Source organism: Ornithorhynchus anatinus, chromosome 3, assembly GCF_004115215.2.
Source record: "Ornithorhynchus anatinus isolate Pmale09 chromosome 3, mOrnAna1.pri.v4, whole genome shotgun sequence".
NCBI classification, from domain to species: domain Eukaryota; kingdom Metazoa; phylum Chordata; class Mammalia; order Monotremata; family Ornithorhynchidae; genus Ornithorhynchus; species Ornithorhynchus anatinus.
Window position 1 is genome coordinate 48,256,623 of NC_041730.1, and position 24,555 is coordinate 48,281,177.

At 48.6% G+C, this 24,555-nt stretch overlaps 1 protein-coding gene across 3 annotated transcripts in view; it reads right to left on the minus strand.

Moving 5' to 3' along the window:
- Positions 1 to 24,555, minus strand: part of BTAF1 (B-TFIID TATA-box binding protein associated factor 1) — an 82,802-nt gene that overhangs the window by 33,992 nt on the left and 24,255 nt on the right. For all 3 annotated transcript variants that reach the window (XR_005659857.1, XM_029060087.2, XM_029060088.2), the window contains exons 4-13: positions 23,420 to 23,566; positions 17,617 to 17,780; positions 17,086 to 17,222; positions 13,206 to 13,335; positions 11,451 to 11,519; positions 10,920 to 11,009; positions 7,830 to 7,925; positions 7,543 to 7,719; positions 6,838 to 6,978; positions 1,926 to 2,050 (exon numbers count right to left, since the gene is read on the minus strand). Coding sequence is in view for 2 of the 3 variants with exons in the window: in XM_029060087.2 (XP_028915920.1) it covers positions 1,926 to 2,050; positions 6,838 to 6,978; positions 7,543 to 7,719; positions 7,830 to 7,925; positions 10,920 to 11,009; positions 11,451 to 11,519; positions 13,206 to 13,335; positions 17,086 to 17,222; positions 17,617 to 17,780; positions 23,420 to 23,566 (1,276 nt within the window). In the remaining variant the exon portion in view is untranslated. The remainder of the gene's footprint in view (positions 1 to 1,925; positions 2,051 to 6,837; positions 6,979 to 7,542; positions 7,720 to 7,829; positions 7,926 to 10,919; positions 11,010 to 11,450; positions 11,520 to 13,205; positions 13,336 to 17,085; positions 17,223 to 17,616; positions 17,781 to 23,419; positions 23,567 to 24,555) is intronic.

Below are 24,555 nucleotides of genomic sequence, written 5' to 3' on the forward strand. Positions count from 1 at the left end.
GCCCCGGGTCTGAACTGAGGAAGGTTGAATCTGTGGTTTTTTCTAAAGCGCGGTTTTACTGCGGAACTACTTGCTTATACTCAGCTTCCTGCTGCCCATTCCCTAACCAACAGACCCAGCAGCGATATCAATGAATCTGTGTCCTCCTTGTCCTCATCCCTCTTGTCCCACACACCCTGATAGGGGAGCTCTATCCGGGCAGATCCCTGGGGAAACGTTGATGGAATCACTCCAAATTGGAAACAGCAAAATATACCATTTAGAAATGACTTCACGAGTCTGGTCTTAAGGTTGGCTTCATTTTTAAAATTTTCCATTTCCTTGGTCAGTCACCCCCACACATCTTCATCCCTCCCACTGGAGTCTAAGCTCCTCTCTGTGGTTTGCAGCATGGAGGAGTGGAGGGAAAGGTGTGAAATTATTTTGCCAAGAGAGGGAACCACTTATGTCATTTGGGGGACACACAGGAGAGGAGCTCACACAAGCCATCAAGGGGACAGTTAAGAATAGGCGGATTTAGGTGCAGAAAATGCACTGCCGAGGCTCAGAACCAAGTACAAGTAGCTCAGGCAGAAAGAGCTGCATTCCCCTGGAGAGGTCATCAGCCTCGAACCATCCCGTAGGCCATGACTTGCCATGCTTCCCTGGGCTAAAGACTACAGGACTCACTGGGGATCATTTTAAAATCAAAGGGACACCTGCAAGCAGTGGCATGGATTTCTCCCGCCCCAAATCTGGACCCACCTAATGAATCCGGCTTGGCTGCGAGGAAATTCCTGATGCTATTTTAGGTCCTCGAGATACAGACAAGGTGAGCAAAGAGTAAAATTGGAACAAATAATTCAGCCTTCCTTAAGGACTAGGTTTGGGGGCACACTTTTTCTTTTTTTAATCTCCGGGTTGAGTGGCAATTTCTAGCCACCTCAACTGGGTACGGAAACCCTTCCTTCAACACAGGAAGGTAACTGCTTATACCTCAGCCTTATGGCGTGTGTTATTTTTCCACAGAAAACGAGGGGGGAAAGCTGGCCTGATTTTAGAACAGTGAAGTATAATTGCCGACCATCACAATGTCACATACCTGGAGACTGGATCATTTTATTACAAAGTTATATAACTAGGGTATGGATTTTTTAATGGAACTGTATTTTCAAAAGAGATTATCCCCAGGGTTTGGATTCTGGACCTAAAAAAACCCCAAAACAACCTTAAGTTTATTTATTTTTTAAATTGGGTTCCATTTTAGTTGTACTTACTAGCTCCTTGGTCCAGGGGATTGCTGGAAAGAACTCCTCATGAGTTAGAGCAGCACCAAGACACCTCATAGCCAAGGAGGAGTGAGGCCTTTGAAGGAGATGCTAGAAGGGCTCTCAACTAGACAGAGCCCTAGGTGATGAAGCGACTGGGAACAAGTGACTCTCTCCCCGCCACAGGAGTACCTCTCTTCCTTCAGTTCATCAGCTCCCCTTCCCATGATTGCTGCTCCTAGCTTGCCCTCTGAGGGGGGTGGGAGCGTGCAGGGAGGGGAATAAATCAAGGGGCAAGGTTTCCCAGAGTGGAGGGAGGGGGTGAGAGGAGGAGAAGCAACACAGACGGCAGAGCTACATCGTCTCGGTGGGTGGAGAAACAATTCATCTTACTTTCAAGTTCTACTCAAATTTATACAAAGTGAATCAGGATGTAGAAACTGGGGTCAGATCAGGTTAAGGAAAAAAAAAAAAAACACCCCAAACTCTACGGGCGGTAAAAGATTCAATAACAACCCTTTCCTACTTGCCACTTTCCCCAGTACCTAAAATGCAACATCCCCTTGCATCCTCCCCAACAGACAGTCCCAATCTGAACCCATTCTTCTATCGCTACTCTCACCACCCTTCGGAATGTCTTGGACATAAAGCCAAGTCAGTCGGGAAAAAAAAAATTACCTGCATTGTCGGACTTGAGGATAAGTTAGAAGGGACGAAAGAAGGGTCATGATACTGTTTGTGGATGCTGTCAGATCATCCAACTCCAGAAGGGCATCCCATAATGTATTTAGAATGAAGGGCACCTAGAAGGTTACAGGAAGGGAGAAGAGTTAGCACGCATGTTGTATTTCTGCACACTGCAGACAGATGCTACAACTTTCGGCATAAGCCGAGCTTAGACTTTTCCATGGATCTAATCAGCACCAATCAAATCCTGTCCTCCCTCCATCGCTCCCCAGCTCTGCTTCTGTCCCCAACCCCCTCTCCCAGGATCCCACCTCGCTTTTGGCACCCTTACTTTGGCCTCTACTCTCCCAAACGCTTAGTACGGTGTTCTGCCCACGGTAAGCACTCAAATGCCACTGACTCCTGTCCTGTGGCTTCATCTCTAGAACCGCTCTCCCTGTCATTCCCTACAGTCCACTCCACAAATCCATCTGCTTCCTCCTTCTGGCTTTTCTCTTCTGCCCCCCGCCGCCAAAAAAAATTCCCAAACATCCTCCTGACTTTCTGGTCTTCCCAAAATGAATGAGCCTAACTAGTTCCCAAAATATCACATTGGGAGGGAGAGGGGGAAAAGGGGAAAGAGTGGGAATGACAGGGGAAAGGGGAGGAAGAGAGAGGGAGAAGAGAGGAAGGAGTTTATGAGATCTGCGGATCCGAGATGTATAGGGGACTGTGAGAGATCACCCACCGTCATGGTCAAACCTTCAAAGATAGAGTTCATTAACTCCTCTCCGTCAATGGCTGCACGGTTTAGGCCAGTGACAGAGATTCTTCTTGGTGTCTAACCAAACTCTCGCTTGGACTTAAGACCATTTTCACTCGCTCTCGTGGCCATCTTTCATATACTTGAAGACATTAGCCATTGTCCACGGAGGACAGAAGCCACTTCTCAGGTTTCTCCGCTCCATGTGTGTGGGCAGGAGAGGCAGTGTCCTGAGGAGAAGGCTGGTAGAGAGTTGGTTGCTCCTTCCCTCCTCCCAGCTTGGACCTCATAAGCTGGGAGAGGAGGAGGAATAGCACAGGGGGGCTGGAAATGAGCAGGGAGGGAGGAGAGATGGTTTAGAGTAAACTGGAAAAATATCGAGGAGCTGGAAGGAAGGAGAAGCTAGGGGGAAGGATGAGGACAAGGTAAAGCTGAGAGTGGAGAGGTAGCGGTTAGACTTTTTGAGGAGAGAGAGTGACTTGAAGAGCCTAAAGCTATCATTCCCTGGCTTTCAGGTGTCAGTGATGGGTAAGGGAAGGGAAAGGTGGGAGGAAAGAATGGAGAAGGGAGGGAGTGGTGAGGAAAAGTGGAAAAAGGAGGCTGGTCCAGGCGCTCTTCTGTGGGAGCCCAGCAGGACGTGGAGGAAGGTGGCAAGAAGCAGAGAAGGATCACCCACGGGACGGGTCGGTGGCCAGAGGAGGAGAAACCACATTCAAGGGCTATTTGTGACACACTCGAGTATCCACAGGAGAGCTAGGTAGCATGTCCCCATAACTTTGTGGTGGACATTTTAGTGATCAGGTCCCATAACATCAGGCCAGAGAGCATACTGGACGCCGTCATATTGGATGCCGTGATCAGAGAGAGGTCTTGATCAACAGCAATCAAAGGGCATTTGAGGTTACCCACAGGTTGATTTCTTTTGAAGGCAGCCGTAGGGGGCAGTGGGGAGAAAGGAACTGTGGGAAAACTCTGTAATTATTCCCAGGTCGAAGACTGGGGAGATTCTAATTAAAAATGAGGCCACCGCTGCTGACAGATGTCAAGCTCTGACCGAAGGGGTTCTGTGGTAGGCTTCTGCACCCCCGACAAATGGTGGCTATATGTGAGCTACTCACTGGGGTAACAGTGAGGAATAGACTTTTTGTGCCCTCTCTCCCTTTCCTTCTGAACTCCTTTTGGGGCCATGTAACCCAGAGGCTAAGTAACGGTGAGGAGTAGAGAGGGGTAGAACATCTCCAGGATGTTTTGTTGTCTGGGCACAGAAAGGGAAATCGATAAATCCCGTCAGTTAATCGAACTTCCCTGACCCTTTAACCTGTCAAGGTTCTGGCTCCCTCCTCTACTTCCCTTGACCATTTATAGTATCATGTAAATTTATAGTATTTTATAAATATTGAGGGTAACCAGTGCCGGGCCTAAAATGCGGATTGAAAGTAACTCTGCTACCAGTGTCCGGCGTAAGGGCAGGGGGCAGGAAAGCACGAATGACACCCACCGAGGAAAGAGGGGGAGGAGGTGGCATTCGAGCCGGCAGGGGAAGGGGTGCAGGAGATGGGAGCAAAGGGAGAGCAACGAGAAGTTGAGGGAAGAGTGAAGGGGAAGAATTCTGCAGGGCAGAGGCCAAGAAGAGGAAGAAGAAAACAAGCAGTGAGAAAACAGGATCAAGTTCCAGAGAGGTGGTGGAGGGCCAGGGCACTAAGAGAGGAAGGAGCAAGATCCCTCCTACCCATGGCCCCAAAAGGAGTTCAATCATGTCCTCGGTAGGACATGGAAAAGTGCTGCCTAGTGGAAAGAGGGCAGGTCGGGGAGTCAGAAGACCCGGGTTCTAATTCCTGCTCTGTCAGTGGCCTGCTGGATGACCTTGGGTAAGTCACTTAATTTCTCAGGGCTTCAGTTCCCTCATTCGTACAAGGGGGATCCAATACCTGTTGCCCTTGCAGACTGTAAGCGGGACAGAGACTCTGATAATCTGATTATCTTGTTTCTACCCCAGCGCTTAGTAAATAACCACAATTAAATTAGTAAAAGTAACCACAATTATTATTTTTACTATGAGGAGGGGCCTAGAGACCAGCAAGGTAAGGAAGGAGGAGACAAAACAGAAGGGAGAGGGCAAAGGTCATAGTAAGCAAGAGGAGGAGGATGGAAAACATCTAAAAATGATTCAGCCGCTTCCAAACTAGCATGATAAATACGATCGGTACTAGATCTGGACAAGCGTACCAGGCGGGAGAGGAAAAGAAATGGGGCATCTTGATGAGAGAAACAAAATCGGAGACGCAAGAGAATGCAAGGCTGTCCAAACTGGGAATAGATACGGGGTTTAGTCACGGTGGTTGATCAGGGAGGAGAAGTACAATGGGGGTCGGAGGAGTCTTTAAAAAGCACACCATTAAAACGAGGAGGAAGGTGGAACAGTGGCAGGGAGGTGTTTTTAAGTGGGGAGAACTGAGGATGTTAAATGAACATGCGCTGCAGAACTGGAGAGAGAGGAATTTTTTTTTTTAAGCGATAGCTCCTTTTTTATGGACAACACGGAGAGTCCAACTGGGTGGCGATTTTAATTGCGTAGCCGACGGTCAAGACTGTGTAACGACAAGAAGGCCAGGAGGTGACTGCGCCAGAAGGTGGGAATGAAGGATACTTTTTAAAACAGTGGCGGGCAATAAGTAACCCACACTTCTAAAAAGGACACATGGACCAGCAGAATAATCAGAGCATACAACCAGGAGAGAGTGGCAGACCTCAAGATGAATGAGATGCAAGAGACTGGCTTCCCCAACTACTGAAAGGGGATGGTGACTTTAGCTTTGGGGATGTGGTCAAGTCTGGGACAGGGGTGTGGAGGAGAGGGCCAGAATCTTGACAGGTTAAAGGGTCAGAGAGGTTCAATCAATCGACAGGATTTATTGAGAGTCCTGTACTAACGGCCTGAGAAAGAGTTGGTACCCACAATCGCTGCCCACGAGGAGCTTACAGGTTATGAAAAGACGGATAAAAGGGAAGCAGATTTCAAGTGGGCACTAACACCTCTAAATGGATGACTACCAAATCTATACCTCTACCCCCAACATCTCTCCAACTGACCAACCCCATGTTCATCCCCTTTTGTTTTCAGGGCACCTCGAAACACAAGATAATCAAAACCGTACTCTTCGTCTTCCCTCCTGCGTCTTCCCCTCTTCCCAATGTCCTGATACCCACAACCGCGACGCCTTGTTTTTCTGCTCCCACATCCAATCGACAGTTAAATATTGCTGATTCGTCCTCAGAAACATTTCACGGGACCATGCCTTCCTGCCCCAAATGGCCACTGATCTTACTCAGGCACTGGTCATAAGATAGTTTTCTCCCTGTCTCGCTCCACCACCTTCATCTATATTTCACGCTGCTGCTGGGCTCATTCTCGAATTTCATTCAGGGCACACCTCCACTCACTTCAAAACCCTCTAATGGCTGCCCATCTCCCTCCAGATCAAACAAAAACTCAGCCATTGATTTTGAGGCCCTCCACCTTTTTTTTACCAGCCTCTCTCCCCTACCCACCCACTTCACTCCTCCCAATTTCACCTAACTACTCTACCTTCTGAGCCACCTCCCAATCCCTTCCCTGCCAAATCTCAACCCAATCCTCTTCAAAGCCCTCCTAAAATCCCACGGGCTCTGATGCCGTCTCCATTACAACTGTTATTTCCGCTACTACGAAATCAAAGGGCGGCAGTGTGACGGGACTTTTCCAAGAGGGGCATCGGGATGGTCACCTGATAGAGGAAGAAAGCCAACCTCTTTTAGGGGAAAAAAGTCAACCCGACACACGAAGGCATTACAAATGAGCTTTAAGCGACCGAGGAACAACTAAAGAGGGCAAGAGAGGAGAAAGGAAGGTGTCAAAGAGAGGGAAGGGGGGGTAGAATATAAGGGCCCGGGGGTAAGACATTTAGCTATGTGCCTAGAGGAGGAAGAATGGGCAGTGAGTAGTGCTGAAGGACAGAGAAGGGAGGGCAGGGGAAGAGTGACAGAAAAGAGGTCCTGGGCATAGACTCGGACTTCTAAACAGCAAGGCGCTTTGGTTTGAGTCCGCTTTTCCCCGCTTCGACCAATCTAGCTACGGCAGAGGGGGAAACCCTCCGAAAGGCGATGCAAGAGCCCGTCGCTCACCTTCTGGAATTGTATGTGAACGAGACTTTCCACTACCGGCACCAAGGACGCCGCGGCAACGGCTCTGACATCATCATCGAGGTCCTGGAGTCCTTCGATTATGGTAGTTAAAACTTTAGGCAACAAAGTCTTAATGACATCCTGCAAAATAGTGTGGAGACAGGAGCTTGGTCAAGAAAAGAAAGGCTTTTAAAGAAACACCACTGCACAAAAGCACTTCCTCCTGCTGGGCATCGATTTGACTCAGGGGTCGCTTTTTCCATTTACTATTCGAACCTTCAACGAGAATCCAAGAGTATCATTTAAGAATGCTGAAGAGATTACTGGAAAAAGGAGAGACGGACAGTCGCTCATAAAATGGGAACGAACCCAGTTGCTTAGGTTAGAGACAGATTTAGTCGCGAGCTGTGAACTTCCAATGCAAAAATATTACGGGAGTACCGTTCCCCAGCTAACAGACAGAGCATTCTGCACCTTTGAGTCCTTAACAGATAAAAAGGAAGGCTCACAGAAATTGAACGGTAGCATTCTGAATCAAATCCGGCATAGTTACCGGGTGCAACCATTCAGGAGTGAAGTTATTTCCATCCCGCGACCTCCCCACGCCCCAGGAGGTACTTTAAAAGTGTTCAAAGGGTCCAAGTGGGCATCTCTGAAAGTCGTCACCGCAGGGTCGCAAATCCTTCCCAAACAATTCGACTTTACCTGTCGGACGGCCAAAGCGTACTTTATTCCTAGAAGGCCGCCATGTCTCACTTCCCACTGTTCCTGTGTAAGCAGCTTAAGAAGCACATCCACCGTCTTGTGAACGCCTGTCTCGTTCATGTGCTTTAATACTACTCCCAGAGTTTGAGCACACGTTTCACGTACGGGTGCCACCACCTAAAATATGATAGAGGTGGAAAGAGGGTGAAGTTCAAGATTGCCCCGCTCATTTACCTCCGCAAAACCAGGCTGGGACCGCCAAGTGACCCGCTAAAGTTGACACTCACCTCGTCCGATACGAAGTCTCCAAATCTGTCTAACGCAAAAATGCACAGGAGTCGGATAACTAAGTCTTCTAGCCATTCCTGATGCTGCTGGGCCATCTGTCAAAACCGAACCGTCATTTAAAATTTGAGGCGACTCATTTGGGATATTTTTGGTACCGTCACAGAATCCTCAGTGTAAATCAGCAAGGACGCCCGACTCCAGGACCACCCAGATAACTTTCATTCATTCACTTGTCTTTACTGAATGCTTACTGGGTGCAGAGCGTCGTACTCAGCGTTTGGGAGAGTACAATGTAACACTATTGTAACAAATAATGACAAATAACCTGTCACTGATTTCTACTTCAGTTGCAAGAAACCATACCCTTCACTACAAAGACAACCTACAAATCTCCTCAGTTCTAATAGTAAATGCCCTAAATCCAGATGGCTTCTGCCTAGAGAGGCAGGGTGGTCTAGTGGATAGAGCACGGGCCTGGAGGGTCAGAAAGACCTGGGTTCTGATCCCAACTCTGCCGCCGGTCCACTGCATGACCTTGGGTAAGTCACTTAACTTTTCTGGGCCTCAGTTACTTCATCTGAAAATGGGGAGAAGAGTGTGAGTCCCATGTGGGACAGGGACTGTGTCCAACCTGATTAAGGTCTATCTACCCCAGCGCTGAGAAATGTGGTTGGCATATAATAAGCATTTAATAGAGAGGCAGCATGGCATAGCAGATAGAGCCCGAGCTCAGGAGTCAGAAGGCGATGAGTTCTAATCCCAGCTCTGCCACTTGTCTGCTTTGTGACCTCGGGCAAGTCGCTTCACCTCCTCCAGGCCTCAGTTACCTCATCTGTAAAATGGGGATCGAGACTGTGGGCCCCTCATGGGATAGAAACTGTGTCCAACCCGATTTGCCTGTATCCACACCAGTGCTTCAGTACGGTGCTTCAGTACTTCAGAAAAAGTAAGCGCTTAACCAGTACCACAATTATTAATTATTATGATGATTATTATCGCACAAGATCTGCGACAGCACATTTAGGTGTATTTATTCCCCCTCTGGACGGTGAGTTCTTTGTGTCTATCAACTCTATTGTGCTGTTTTCTCCCAAGTGCTCAGTAGAGTACTCTGCACACAGTAAGTGCTCAGTGATCGACTGAAGTGATGCCGGCCAAATCCAAGGGAAAAAACAAGGCCAGCCACTAACTTATCTAGATCGGACGACAGCTAGGGAGTGGGATCGGAGAAGTGGGTGAGTCAGCACTAGTTCCATAAAACATACTTGGGGTGTGGCTTTGGGTCCGGCGGGGGGAGCATTTTCCCAGATGTGGGCTTACTTCTAGCCCAATTTTTTGTGTTTAGCTGTAAATCAACTTGAAGGAAGTGTGCACAAAGTCGAGCAGAGCTCCCTTGAATTCTGCCACTTCTGATGCTTCCTACCTACAACTTGACCCCCCCCCCTCGGGGCGGTCTCATCCCCTCCCACTTTGGAAGCCGACTCCAGGGCCTGGCTGCTGCAGCCCTCAGGCCCCACTCTTTCCCTACCTCACCGCAGAAAGGGACAGGGCAGCCCAACCACAAGCATCCTCTACGACGTCCGCGACCTCCTCCTCCTCACCCCCTTCCGCCCCTGCCCCCTTCCCTCTGTAGGGATGTCCTGGATAAAGGTTTCAAGTCGCTTGAATAAACTCCCAAGTACAACCGTTTGACTTGCCTTATATTTCCCTTAAACCAGATTTTACCCCAAATTTTGAAAATACACGTTTAACCTAGCCTTATCCAAAATCCTGGAAGCAATTTAATCTACAGAGATTCCCGAAATCCACAAAATCCCTATGATTTGAGGTGTTGGGATCCTAATTTGAACCACAGAGTTTCAGTTGAGTTTTCATTAGTTCAGGAGGCGGTATTCCTAGGGGATAGAGAAGGAGGTCCTGGGAGAGACGGTGGGGGCGGGGGGCGATTCAAATCCCAGCTCTGCCACTGTTCTACTGTGACCTCGGGCAAAGCACTTCACCTCTCTGGGTCTCAGTGGTGCGAGTTCTAAAATAAAGATAAAATAGATTCCGAGCCCAGTCTAGGAGAGGAGCTGTGTCCCATCTCCTAAGTTACCATCCCCAGCACTTAATAGAATGGCCACGTGAACAGAAGATGGGTCAGTCAGAAGGACATGGATTCTAATCCCCGCTCTGCCACTTGTCTTCCTTTCATTCTGCCACTCCACTTCTCTGGGCCTCAGTGACCTCATCTGTAAAATGGGGATGGAGACTGCGAGCCCCTCGTGGGACAGGGACTGGGCCCAATCCGATTTGCCCGCATCCACCCCAGGGCTTTGAACAGTGCCGGGCAGAAAGTAAGCACTTAAATACCACAATTATTATTATTGGCAAATGCTTTAATAATGACTAGGTCTGATATCCTGCTCGGGAGATTGGCAGATGTATTGGAAAACCAAATTTGATTATCTCATATCTCACCCAGGGCTGAGCACGGTATATGGCATGCAAAATGACCTTAACACAATTATATAACTCCTTGCCTCTGTGGAATTACTGGGCATTTCAAACTTCTGAATAATTTTATAGCAGCCAAACGAGACCAGGTCCAAGCAGAAGTACAAAACAAAGCTTCGTGTCCCGTTATGGGTGCACCTTCAAAATGCTTTTTATAATTATAATGATCGTGGGAGTTTTTTATGTAGTTACTAGAAGCCAGGCACTGTATTGACCACTGAGGCAAATATGAGAAAATCAGGTCTGACAGTCTCAAGAGGCTTACAGTCTAAAGAAGAGGGAGAGCATGTACCGAATACCCACTTTCCAGATGAGGACACTGAGGCACAGAGAAGTTAAGTGACTCTCCCAAGGTCACGCACCAAAGGCAAGAAGCAGACCCGGGATGAGAACCCAGGCCCTCTAAACTGCGAGCCCATGTTCTTTCCACTGGGCCTCGCTACTTCTCACATCTCTCACAAACTTACTGGAAAGAATTTCGGGGCCAAGAATAGAACTTTGAACTTTAACCTTCCGATCCATAACAAGATAAAAGCTACAATCGGAACCGAGCAAATCCCGAAGAACCCAAGTCACCGATCTTGTCTGCTTACCTCTTCCAAAGTGCTGTCTCCAATTTTGCCACCACTTTTCCCGTGGGCTTTAAGGATTTCCCTTAGACCTGTGCCTGCACCATGTCGAACCTGAAAATGCAAACCCATCCATAAGGTGCTTTAATAACTGGATTTCCCCTTTCCTTCGGGATGAATAAAGGGAACGTCTGGTCTCCTAGATAGAACACACTGCTCAGTGGGGGAGTGGCTTGGGGGGGAAAGGCGGATCTACCCTGGACTCCAGGAAGTCCCGACAGAGAAACTTATAGAAAATCTACTAGCCCAAGGGCTGACCTATCGCTTGCCTCAACCCATGCACAAGTCCCATCCTATTGACCCAAGGAAGAATTAGAGCAGAAGCTAGAAGAAGCAGTAAAATACATCTTAACACCAAATTTTTCACCTTTTCTTTACGATCAATTCACTGAAGAGACCACTGCCGGGGGACTGACGTGTTTTTTTCCCCCTCATTTATGTTTAAAGTCATAAATGCAGTGCTTATGTTGGAGAAAATGCTTAATATAGAATTACCTCCCAGGAAGAATTAAAAAGATCATTACAAAGTTCTTCACAGAAGCTTTCCAGAGGCCATTCATTTGTCTAAAAAGTAATGAAAAAAAGGATTATAACCACGAGTTTCTAAGGAAGATCCTATTCTAATGCCAAAAATATAATTGCCCATTGGTTTTTTCAAAACCAGCACCCTATTTCCTAGCTACTCAACCCAGCACGAGCTATGAAAATATTTTTACTTTCTATTATTTCCCCTATCTGTAGTTTTCATGTCTGTCTCTCCCTATAGCCCATTAGCTCTTTGTGGGTAAGGGGCCCTATCTACCAATTCTGTTGTATTCTACTTCCCCAAGCACTTAGAACAGCGCTCTGCACACAGAAAGCGCTCAAAAAATTCGACTGATTGGCTGAAGACCTCACTGCACAACCGGATGACTCCTCGAGGAGAGGGGGGAAACTAGACTAAGGGGTAAGTAGCATCAGTGGCATTTTTGGAACGCTTATTATATGCAGAGCACGGTGCTCAGAAACTCCAGCACTTCCAAGGCCCAGTGCTCCTATTACAGTAGTCCTTTGCAATGTAGCTTCACCATCAAACCATCGATCATATTTTTTGGGCACTTATTGTGTGCAGAGCACTGTACTGGTTGCTAGGGAGAGCACCATTAAGACTGTAAGAGCACAATCTTACAGTCCGGAGGGCAGGCTTGCCATCTATTTCACCTCACCAATTTACCAGGGGCAACAGCCCCAAAGCAGCACAATCGGGGCTCAGCCACACAGTTCTCTCTCAGTGCAATATTGCAGCAGCTCACATCTCTTTAGCTTCTACACTGGCTACTCCATCTTCCCCGGGAACCCCAATATTTCAAAAGCAGAATGTACCCTGAGGGAGGGGGGAGTCTTTAGACACCGCAGTCTAGGTGGAGGCAATCCCGACATCCACCACCCTCTAAAATTTCTGCCGTGACCGTGCCGACCAAAAGACCGAGGAATGATTCCACAGCCGAGGGATAAGTCCATCAATGGTACTTCAGCGCTTTCGGGACGCAAACCATAACGCTGGATGTCTGGGGATGTACAGTGCCACAGTGTTGCCGGGGCACACTCTCTACCCTCGGGGGAGATTACAGCCTCCGGCGGGGGGTAGTGGGACAACCTGATTACCCTGTATCTACCCCAGCGCTTAGAACAGTGCTCGGCACATAATAAGCGCTTAACAAATACCAACATTAAAATGCGTAGGACACGGAGTGAGGTGAGACCCATCGGCTCACTCGTCCTGAAAGTACTCTTTGGGATGAGGCTGGCACGCTGCTAGAGCAGGAGGACTCCAAGAGTCTGAGGACAGTTAGGTCCCAGTTACAACTAGAGAGGCACGTTCCTTCTGCTTCTTTGGATATTGGAAGATTAATACCTTCATTCACTGAAGCATCTGGATGGAGCAACGCCATCAAAATTGGATTAAACACACACTCAATTCACTCCCATCACTTGAGAAGCCGTGTGGCCCAGGGGAGAAAGGACAGGCCGGGGAGTCGGAGGACCTGGGTTCTAATCCCAGCTCTGTCTTGTGTCTGCTGGGTGACCTAAGACAGGGCACTTCGCCTCTCTGGGCTTCAGTTACCTCTTCCGGAAAATGGGGATTAAATCCAAATCCCACCTCTTTAAGACCGAGCCCCATGTAGGACAGGGACCGTGTCCTAGGCATATACTGCTTAATAAGTACCATTTTCGTTATTATTATTATTATTATTAATAATGTAGCCGTACCTCCTCCAATAAAGAAGAATTGTCTGGCACGTTATCAATCAAGACTTTGGAATCAGTGGCAGGCTGATTAATGACGACATTTGTTATCTTCCGTCTCTTTTCTTCTGGCTCTCCATCAGTGCTATCATTGCTGAAAAAAAACACTGACAAGTTTGCCAACGGACACGGGACCTCGTCCTAGGAACCGCACCCTATCGGCGAAGCGTCAACTCCCTGCCCGTGCCCTGCTTTTTACTGAAAATCCTAGATGTATTCGAACCAACTAGGATATCTGACATCTGCTCAACTGTGAATCCCGGGAACAGAGGCCAAGTAGCACACAGCAGAGGCCCCCCTCACCACTCCGGCTCCGGGTTTGGTGCCGATAGGGGATGGCTGGCTGGGTGGCCAAGTCGATTCCCTTCCTCCCAGCAACCACCACGGGTGTGACGCCTCACTCTCCCCTGCAGCGCAGGCCAGTCGACGAAAGCGGCTATCGCGAGAGAGGGAACTTTCACTCCATTCGTCTTTCCCGGGCTTCTGACACTCCACCCTGTTTGTTCATTCATTCATTCAATCGTATTTACTGAGCGCTTACTGTGTGCAGAGCACTGAACTAAGACCTTGGAAAGTACAATTCGGGAACAGACAATCCCTTCCCAACAGCGCTCACAGTCTCGAAAATCTGTTTAATTATGAGCTTCTCACGGGCCAAAGAACCATTCTGAATCAATGTCCGTGTACTTCCCTTCCAGCTCTTGAAAGCTCTTGAAAATAGCCTTTACTAAATACTAGGGGTGGACTGACATTGCCAAATATCCCGGGGCAAGTGTCGAGGTGGGTTAGAAGGGGCTTGCTTGGCCCCTCTAGATATTAAGGATGCAGTCAGCCAAATCCTTGTCCATCTGGGTCACAGATTCCAAGACCAGGTGGGGTGGATGGAAATACTCAACGACCCCTGGAGCCTGCCTGAGACCGAGAAGGGACCTTGGCCAAATGGGAAATGCAGCATCTCGGTCGGCCGCGCCCAACCTGGGGGAAGGAGCAGCATGCCCATCCTGTGCTGTGTGACCTTGGGCAAGTCACTTACGTCTCTAGCCCTCGGTCTCCTCGTCTGTAAAATGGGGATTCAATATCAGTTGGCCCTCCTCCTCAGAATGTGAGCCGGGACAGGGACCGTGTCCACCCTGATGAACTAGTATCAGCTCCGCTACTCAGAACAATTCTGGACACAGAGAAAGTGCTTAACGAGTACCGTAATTAGCACGAGGCCACATGGGAAAGTTTGCCTCCCTCTTTGCATCTGAACAACCTCCTCTAATCCAAGCAGAGAACGCTGGTCTAAATCAGAACCATCAGGTGGAGAGAGAGCTCTCCCATTGGTCTGGCTTCCTCTGCTCCGACAGGATCTTCTTTCGGTCAGTCCGTATTTTCGAAGCACTTACTGTGGGCAGATCACCGTTCTGAGCACTTAAGCGAGTACCATATGACAACAGACAGTCACATTCCCTGCCCACAGTAGCCGAGAGGGTTCACCCTTCACCCTGGAGCAGCCTCTCATTGCTTTAGCCTCCAAGAGCAGTCTCCCAGGTGCTGGCAGGGGGATCTTGAGCCCAACCTGCACCTTCTTCTAGGGTCTACTATAGGTCCATTCAGTGAAATGACCGGCAAAGGCATCACATTTGTTTAGTGCTGCCGTTCAGCGATTTGAAGATTTGTTATTTTACATCACAGAGCAAGGAATGGGGAATTTCAAGAGCGGCATCGTGTGATGCTAGAGGGCGGGTGGGGAAGGGAAGGGAGGGAACGGTGAAGAGGAGAGAGTAGAGAAACAAGTCTAATTAACTTGCAATTCTAAGAGGGGCCTTATTGTGAAGATTAACAATGAAACCCGGGGCAGAGTTCAATCGGGAGACAGCTGTTCTTTAAACAGGTTAGACCGAGGATGTTCTTCTCCCCTGCTCATCCCGCTTTTCCTCCGGTGACCTCTCCTTTTCCCGGGCTGTTTTGATAATAGGTTTTCTGTCATTCCCGTCAAGTGCTCAGCACAGTGCTTTTGCACACAGTAAGTGCTCAATAAATGAATGAATTTGACTATTTCCCTCCAGCTAGTATTTCTGCTTGGCTCTCACTCTCCCACAAGGCAGCCTGCATTTGAAAGTTAGCTAGCAGTTTTTTTTTGTTTTGGTTTTAAACACAAAATTACCCAATCTGTGGCTGGGTTAGTCAACCTGATGATTTTTTCCCTCCATCTCTCAGTTCTTCTCCCCTTCTTCACTTCCTCTGTCGGTGCGTAGGTCGGTTAGCCAACCTGATGATTTTTTTCCCTCCATCTCTTAGTTCTCCCCTTCTTCACTTCCTATCTCTGTCAGTGCGTAGGTCGTGATCTGCCTTGATCTTTCTGTCTCTCCAATTTTTAGATGGCTATTTTCATTTCCCACATCCCCCGTCCCTCGTCTTCCGCTTTCCTCCCTCTCTGTCCAAGCTCTCCACCGGTGGAAGAGAGCGAGTCTGGCAACGGCTCGGTCGGTGACCAGACCGAGCCCATTGTACAACCAGCAGGAGTCCCAAAACACAACACTGGCAAGGGGCCTGGGATGCCAAAAGATTTTAGCACAAGAGCCCGGGACGTGTTTGAGGGCCAGAGGTATTTTGGGCCAACGGTTCTTCCAGGTGGCACAATTTCTGGCTGGGATGGCATTCTCCCACTGTCTCGTTCCCTCTGGTTACCGACAGAGCAGAGGGGGCTGACAAGCTGAAACGTGGTAGGAGCGGTCAAAATCCAACCCCAGAACCAGAGCACCAGGAGACCGGATTTCAAAGGCACACACGGGAAATCATTTGAATCGCTTTACCAACTTTAATCCCCGCTGACCCCCAGAAGGAAATCTTCACTGTGACCGTTACGCAAGAGAGCTACCTTTCATCCATCGTGCTTTTCAGCAGATGGAGTCAGTCTCAGATCACCAAGTCATTAGTTTCCAGCTGATCTAGCTTCTAGCACACAAGGAGGCCCCAAGATGCTATGAAGGCAATGGCACGAAAGGCATTGACGGCCTCCACCTCTATTCCCTGGGCAGATACGCCAGGAAGCCTCAATCTCACACTTCCAAAGCCCAGTTTCAGAGAGACGATACTGCCGTGGACTCTCCTGGATTCTTCCAGAGCTGCAAGGGGAGGGAGATCCTCTCCAGGGTAACACGCAGGAAGGTTCTTTTTGCATGGTAGAAAACAGGCATTCCTATCAATCCAAGGAACTGTTTTTCAGTGTGGGGGCTGATTTCTTAATTCACGTTTTCAGAATTGAGGGTTTAACCGTTTCTCACACTGGCTAATTTTCTGAAATGGATGGTTGCTATCAATGATGGGCTTTTTCGGCTGACTCCGCCGATCATTAGGTTCACCTTCTAATGGGCAACAGCCGTTAAGGAGTTCAACAAAATGCTGGGCATCATGAACGAGGGGCGAGAGAAGTCAAAGGCAGTGTGTTTCCGCTCTGTGAAACCACGGTATCAACCAACCGACGGTATTTACTGAGCGCCACTCTCCTAAGAGCTTGGGATCCAAATGGACCGTTTAATAAGATACTGCCAATTCTCTGGGAATTGGGCAAGATTATGATCTTGACAAACCTCCCATTATGGAATATCTGAGTTGGAGCGCACATGTTTGTACTGGCCGCACACGTACCAACTATTTCTTCCATCACTACACGTCGGTCCATACAGACAGAGAGATTCCCACTATTGTTACCACTTTCCCAAATTCCCCAGTGGCCTGAGGCGAATGCATTCTTTAAGAAAGAACCCCCTGGACTATAGAACCGGAATTAAATTCTGACATAAACCGGCACCATCCAACTACTGCAGAAATCAAGTCAGGGAACAAAAAAAGTTTGCACCTCTTCTCGTTAGTTTCCACAGCATCCCTGGATCTCTGCTTTGCAAACAACTTGGCCATTCTTTTAGCTTTATTCTTCTGCCTGCTACTCATCCCCGTCCGAAATTCCGAGTCGATCAGTTCAGCTGCTTGAAGGGTCTGCAAGAAGAGTGCCGGATATCATTTGCTCTGCACGGAAAAGAAACGGTCTTCCCTGCTTTCTCTGCTACCTGCAAATCAAGGGGGGCACCTAGCAGTCGGTTAAGGGTGATGGTTGAAGCGCTCAGAAGAGCGATGACCAAATTAGCAATTAAGGACAGCATTAAAGAGAGAGAGATCATACTTAGCCAGGCAGAAGGCTCAAGAAAGCAGGCCCCACTTCATTTTGTCTGTCTCCCCCGATTAGACTTTGAGCCCGTCATTGGGCATGGATTGCCTCTGATGCCAAATTGTATATTCCAAGCGCTTAGTACAATGCTCTGCACATAGTGAGCACTCAATAAATACTACTGAATTAATCCCGGTAATCAGAACAGCCCAGAGTTATACCTACAGGCTGTTTGTTCACCACAGAAGCTGAGGTCGGTGTGTAATCCAAGTCTTCATCATTGAAGAGCTCTTCGGTGTTCATTCCAATTGCTGCTCCCATATCGAAGCCCAGCTTTTTCTGTAATAACTTGCGCTGGCGAGCGATCCTCTCTTTGGGATCCACTTCACCTTTAAGGATGAAATAGAAAAGGATTCCGTTTGGCAAATCGCTGCAAAGTCTTCCGTGAAAGGCCACTGAAAATATTCAAATCTGCCGTAAATGCCACAAAACACAGACCCAACCCCTGAGAGACCTGGCATTCTGCTGACTCGGTATATTAACCGACAAAACACCTTGAGGTTTCCCCTCATGAATATGCTGCCGTAACTTCAGGACTGCTAGTTTATTTATGTGTGCATGGAGTGAGTGATAATACCAAAGAGAAGCTGACCCTAAAAGTACATCCAAAAGTAACACAAGTGAAGAAAATCGGGGTGAGAGGATCAAACATTTAATTTATATATATTAATGTCCACCTCCCCTTCTAGAAGGTGAGCTTGTTGCAGGCAGGGAATGTGTCCGTTTCCTGTTGTACTCTCCCAAGCCCTTAGTAGAGTGCTTTGCACACAGTAAGCGCTCGGTAAATACGAGTGAGGGAATCAATAAATTATGCAATAGAGGGAATTATGTGAGTAAATGATTAGTGATGGCATTTGTCAAGTGCTTACTATGTGCACTTCGCACTGTTCTAAGCGGGCTGGGAGAGATACAAGGTGATCCAGTTGTCCCAGGTGGGGCTCACGGTCTTAATCCCCATTTTCCAGATGAGGTGACTGAGGCGCAGAGAAGTGACTTCCCTGAAGTCACAAGGCTGACAAGTGGTAGAGGCCGGATTAGAACCCACGACCTCTGACTCCCGAGTCCGGGCTCTTGCCACTAGGCCACGCTGCTTCTCCGTGTAAATACAGCGTATGCCCAGATTTTGAGGCCAGGCATAAGCAAACAAATCTGAGGGGTGGATCACGGGCACGCTGCTGCTGATTAGTCGGGGTAGGCTTGGGTGATCCACAGCCTGAGGACCATGTGAGCAAGGGTCAGCCTGGGCAAGAAGGAATAACGGGGGCCATGAGAAGGTGAGCTTGGGAGGAGCCAGAAGCTTGAGCAGGGCAGAAGTGGGTGAGGAAAGGCAAGAAGAGACAGTGGAGAAAACCTCCAAGCCGGCGGTCGGAGTCTGCCTCTGACGTGCTTCCAGTTCTCTCATCTCCACCCCAGGTTCTGCTCTGGTGCCTAGATCAGTTTTCTAAAACGCTTTGCCAACCTCTCCCCACTCCTCAAAAAGCTCTAGCGGCTGCCCATTCCTCCCCACACCGAGTGGAAATTCCCAACCGTTGGCTGCAAGGTTCTCTCTGCCTTACTTCCCACCTCTTCTCACCCACCAATGCCCAATTTTCCCACTCTATGGAACCCGGGTATTTATCAGCCAACCAATCAATGGTATTTGCTGAGGGCTTATTCTGGGCCAAGCACTCTACTAGGGGCTGCGCCCAAAGGAGCTGCAAAAAGATACAGCCAATGCGCTGGAAAAGGAGCAATTATGTTCTCGGCAAACCTCCAATTTAGGAAAATTTGTGTTGTAGTCCACACGCCATCCCTGAAAGCCCACACACTGGCTCTAAGACACTCGATCGGCCCGCACCTGGCCTCACTCCTCTCCCACCACACCCCAGCTTGTACCCTTCACTCCTTTCAAGCCAACCTACTCACAGAGTCTCGCTCTCAGCTCTCCCTCGCCTTCCGTCTCTTGCTCCCACCCTCCCCTTCCACCTGGAATGCTCTCCCTCTTCACGCCCGGCTGACTACTGTTCTCCCCATCTTGAGATCCCTTCTGAAGTCACATCTCCTTCAGGAGGCGTTCTCTGATTAATCTCTCAGTTCCCTCCACTATCTCCTCCCTGTATTTCACTTCCACGCATTAAACATAATAATAATGATTCATTCATTCGATCCCATTTACTGAGCCCTTACTGTGTGCAGAGCACTGTCCTAAGCCCTTGGAAAGTAAAATTCAGCAATAAAGACAAACCCTGCCCACAACCAGGCTTACAGTCTAGAGGGGGAAATAACCATGGTGCTTGCTAAGCGTTTACCATGTGTCAAGCACTGTTCTAAGCGCTGGAGTAGATACAGGTCAATCAGGTTGGACACAGTCCCTGTCCCACATGGGACTCACATTCTTAATCCCCATTTTGCAGATAAGGTAACTGAGGCCCGAAGTGAAGTGGCCTGCCCGAGGTCACATAGCAGACAAGTGGCGGAGCTGGGATTAGAACCCATGACCTCTGACTCTCAGGCCCGGGCTCTATCCATTGAGCCATGCTGCTTCCCCTGATAATAATAATAAATATTTATTTAAGTGCTTACTATCTGCCAAGTACTGTACTGAGCAATACAAGACAATCAGGTGGGACTGAATCAAGGGCCTCGGTTCCCTCATCTGTAAAATGGGGATTAAGAATCTGAGCCCCATGTGGGACAGGGACTCTGTCCAACCCGACTGACCTGTATCTACTCCAGGGCTCAGAACAGTGCTTGGCACATAGTAAATGCTTAACAAGTACCATTTTACAGACGCTGAGACGTTAAGTGACTTGCCACGGTCGCCTAGCAGACGAGTAGCAGAGCCGGGATTAAGACCCAGGTCCTCTGACTCCCAGACCTACGCTCTTTCCACTAAACCGTGCTGATCTCCCCACCTCCTCCCACAACAACCGCCATACCGCTTACGTACACATTTTTACACTCTGTTGTTCTCCCCTATCCGTAGTTTAGTGTCATTCCCAACCTCCCAAATTGTAAATCCTTTGGGGGTAGGTAGAGCTACTGACTCAACTGCATTCTCCCAGTGCTCTGCAAACAGTAAGCACTAAAATATTCCTGACTGAAAGGATACAAACTAATGGGCTGATCCCCGGGAAGCGTTAGCAGCTCACTTCTTCAGAACCAGCAGCGTGGCTCAGTGGAAAGAGCCTGGGCTTCGGAGTCAGAGGTCATGAGTTCGACTCCCGGCTCTGCCGCTTGTCAGCTGTGTGACTGTGGGCAAGTCACTTAACTTCTCTGTGCCTCAGTTACCTCATCTGTAAAACGGGGATTAACTGTGAGCCTCACGTGGGACAACCCGATTACCCTGTATCTACCCCAGCGCTTAGAACAGTGCTCAGCACATAGTAAGCGCTTAACAAATACCAACATTATTATTATTATTATTAACCAAAGGGGGTGCAGGGTATCTGCTCCCAAGGACACGTTCAGGACGTGTCACCCCACTCCTTAAAATAAGTCCAGGGGTTGTCCCTCCACCTTTACATCAAGCAAAAACTCCCCACCATTGGCTTTAAAGCGGTCCATCCTCTTGCCCCCTCCTACCTGACTTCACAACTCTCCTACTAATGCTGACCTCCTCCCCGTGCCCCAATCTCGCTTATCTCGCCGCCGATCTCTCACCCACATCCTGCCTCCGGCCTGGAACACCCACCACCCCTCCATCCGTGAGACAATTCCTCTTCCAGCACCAAAGGCTTATTGAAGTCCCGACTCCTCCAAGAGGCCTTCCCTGCCTAAGCCCCCATCCCCTCTTCTCCCACTCCCTTCTGCGTTGCCCTGACTGGCTCCTTTGGTTTTTACCCTCTTCCGGCCCCACAGCACTTAATGTACATATCTGCAATTTATTTATGAATGTCTATTAATGTCTCTCTCTCCCCCTAGACCGTGGGCAGGGAATGTGCCTGTTTAATGTTGTACGGTACTCCCCCAAGTGATTAAGTGCTCAATCAATACGACTGAATGAAGACAGCTCATACTACATGGGGAAGCTGTATTTTTTTAATGGAATTTTTTCGTCCGATCGCCCGCTTGGGAAGGCTACCCATTTTGGCAGTCAGAATGCCACACGGATAAGGTAACTGTCCGAGAGCCCTGTCTGCCCTAGTCCCTCTTGGTTCCTCTGGCCCCGGCCTGTCTCTTGATTGACGGGCAGCTCTCCCTGGCCCGCCTTCTGTCGCTCTGGCAGTCTTCAAGGCAAGCTGCCAAACCCAGGAGGGCCTCCGAGACCCTGAGCCCGTTGATGGGTAGGGATTGTCTCTATCGGGGCTGGAGATGTAGATTTGGGTATCATCCGCACAGGGGTGGTAGCTGAAGCCGTGCAAGCCACAAAAATCAACGAATTCGTCGTGCCTCATTCTCACCTATAATGATAACAATAATAATATAATAATAACAGGGCTCCTAAGAGCCAAGCACCGCACAAGAGACGACATGGAACAATCTGATCAGACCAATTCCCTGCCCAACCTGGAGCTCAGAATTGATGGGAGAAGAGAACAGATGTCGAATACCTACTTTCTAAAGGGGGAAACGAAGGCACAGAGAAGTTAAGTGGGCACACATCAAGCCAGGATCTCCAACCTCTTGCTCACGCCCTCCCTTCTGCCTGGAACTCTCTTTCCTCTGAAAATCGGCACATGGCTGTTCTCCCCCATCTTTAAGGTTTTCCTGCAATCACACCTCTTCCAGGAAGCCTTTCCTGATGAATCTTTCACGTCCCCCCACTACTGCCATTTCAGCATTTCCACATCATCTAAGGACTCACACAACCCCACTGCAATTACGAACAGAGCTTTATGCTCAAATGCTTTCCCCTCCCCGAAATTTATTTTCAGGCCAGTCTCTCACACTCTCCCAAACGCTCAGTACAGTGCTGTGCAGAGAAAGCACTCAAGTACGACCCATCACAGAAACCCAGAGAACCAACCACCCACCAAATATTGCTCCAAACTTGCTTCCTAGCAGGGGTGAGGTGACTCCCCTACGGCAGATGGTCACAATGGGTCCTTCCTCAGAGGAAGAGTCGGGAGCCCCGGAGTCAATCGATAAGTCCTGGGAAGTAATGGAAGGGGCTGGGATCTGGAAAGTTCCCGGGGTGACTCCAGCCTGAAGTCTGTCCACTTCAGCCACTCCGAGGAAGCGGCCTGTCTTCAAAATCAATCGATACATTAATTCGTTCATCCAATCATATTTATCGAGCGCCTACTGAGTGCAGGGCACAGTAGCGAGCGCTTGGGAGAGTAGAATCCAACCGAGGTGGCATGATCCCACCCCTCGAGGAGCTTACAGTTCTCTTAGGTAGCCAAGTTCCTTTGTGGACCGGAGGACCCAGAGAAGGACGTGAGGCAGCTGGGGGGGACTCTAGATGATCCCCCCCAGGGAAATAAAGTTCTGCCAGCACCAGATTGAACAACTCCGCTGGTCCTCTACCTGTTAATCTTGGATAGCTGCCGTGGTCCTGAAAAATCTAGCCAATTGCTGCTGTTAAATATTTAGTCTGTTCTTTCCCCATGCTCGATACAGTGCTCCGCACAGGGTAAACGCTTTATCAGTACCATCACTCTTGGTCTGTCCAAGGTCACACCTATCCCCACCCACCTCCCAGGTTCACCACGATAAGTCCCGTCAACTGGATCAACACCAATTGCTGAGTGATTCATTAGATTCCCCCACATTTCACACAGGTGATCTCCAGGCAGTAGTAGCTAGCAGGTTCCCCAAAACGCTGAAAGCAAAAATTAAGCCAGTAACTTCTATAGTATTGATGCAAAAACTCAAGTCCACAAGTGTTTTCTCCCAAGTTGGGTTCTACCCATTCACGTGCTCACTCGAAAAGCAAGGGGGCTCTACTCCTCTCAAAACCAGCCTCAGACAACATACGCTTCAGGGAGATGCTTGACACTGAAGTATTATTCCCGGATTCACTTTGCTGGGCAGTCCCACGTACCTGATTTGTCATCTTGGACTTCAAATTCCGCCCCTGCGGACCCAAGGAGAGATGCACCATGTTGCAGCAATCTTCCGATATCGAATCTGTCAAAACTCAACCGATCTGGGGGAGATACATCTTCCATAGAACTTTCTGAAGCAGATTCTGCAAAAGGTTTAAAATCCAATTATTTAACACCGTACAGAAGCCAGAACAAAGGGAGGTATGGTGCGGAAAAAAGACACACCACTACAAGAGGATACTGCGAAAGGGACCTGCAATGCGCTGGAAAGCTACATTTTCTTTTTCTACGTCTTTACTGTTTCTGAGCCAGCGTGACTTCACACTCGTGAAAAGCTGTCTGTGATGGTGTGGTTACATGGCTTAACCTGAACGTCCTCACCATCTTCTCACCAAGAAGATTGAAAATACAGGCTGGGACCATGATCGTATAGCCGCAGCACAAGATGGAGTCAGGAGGCCATCGATTAAACTGGGGTAGCCTGCCTTGGTCACACGAAAATTATCAGGCTGTGCTTCTCACCTCACCGGGTGCGGCCCAAGAATGAGAGGAACTTTTTGAGAGCCATTTAAAAACGCTGCAAACCATATTAATGTTTAAGTAGGAAGCTCTTCCGGTTCCCGGGCAGGACGCGTAAATCTTTAACTCGTGTTTGTCATTTACTCAAAGGAGGAATTACTGGCGACATATCGGTCCGCCTTGCCTTTAAATATTGGTATTAAGGCTTAAACCCAAGTAAAATCCGTAATATAATCGGTAGCTCCGAGCTCTGATTGCTTCTAACAATAGAAGGCGGGAGGACATAACATAAGAAAAGGATCAGAGAGGTTTTTACTCCAAAGGGCCATGCGATAATACCACAAGGCAAGGTGATCTGGATGCATTTAAAGGCATCCATAACCGACCCGATAACTCCTAACCTTCAATTAAAGCAGATCGGGTGTCAAAATTATGTAAAAACCTGGAACCGATTAAAAAAGCCAATAGGCCTAAGAAATTTAGATTTGTCAAGAAACTCCACCAGGAATCTGCTTGACAAACAGGATAAAAGGTCATTCCCCCATCACCCATAATTTACCACTCACAAAACCACTCCACTTCAAGCCACATTCCCAACATAATCCGTTGCACA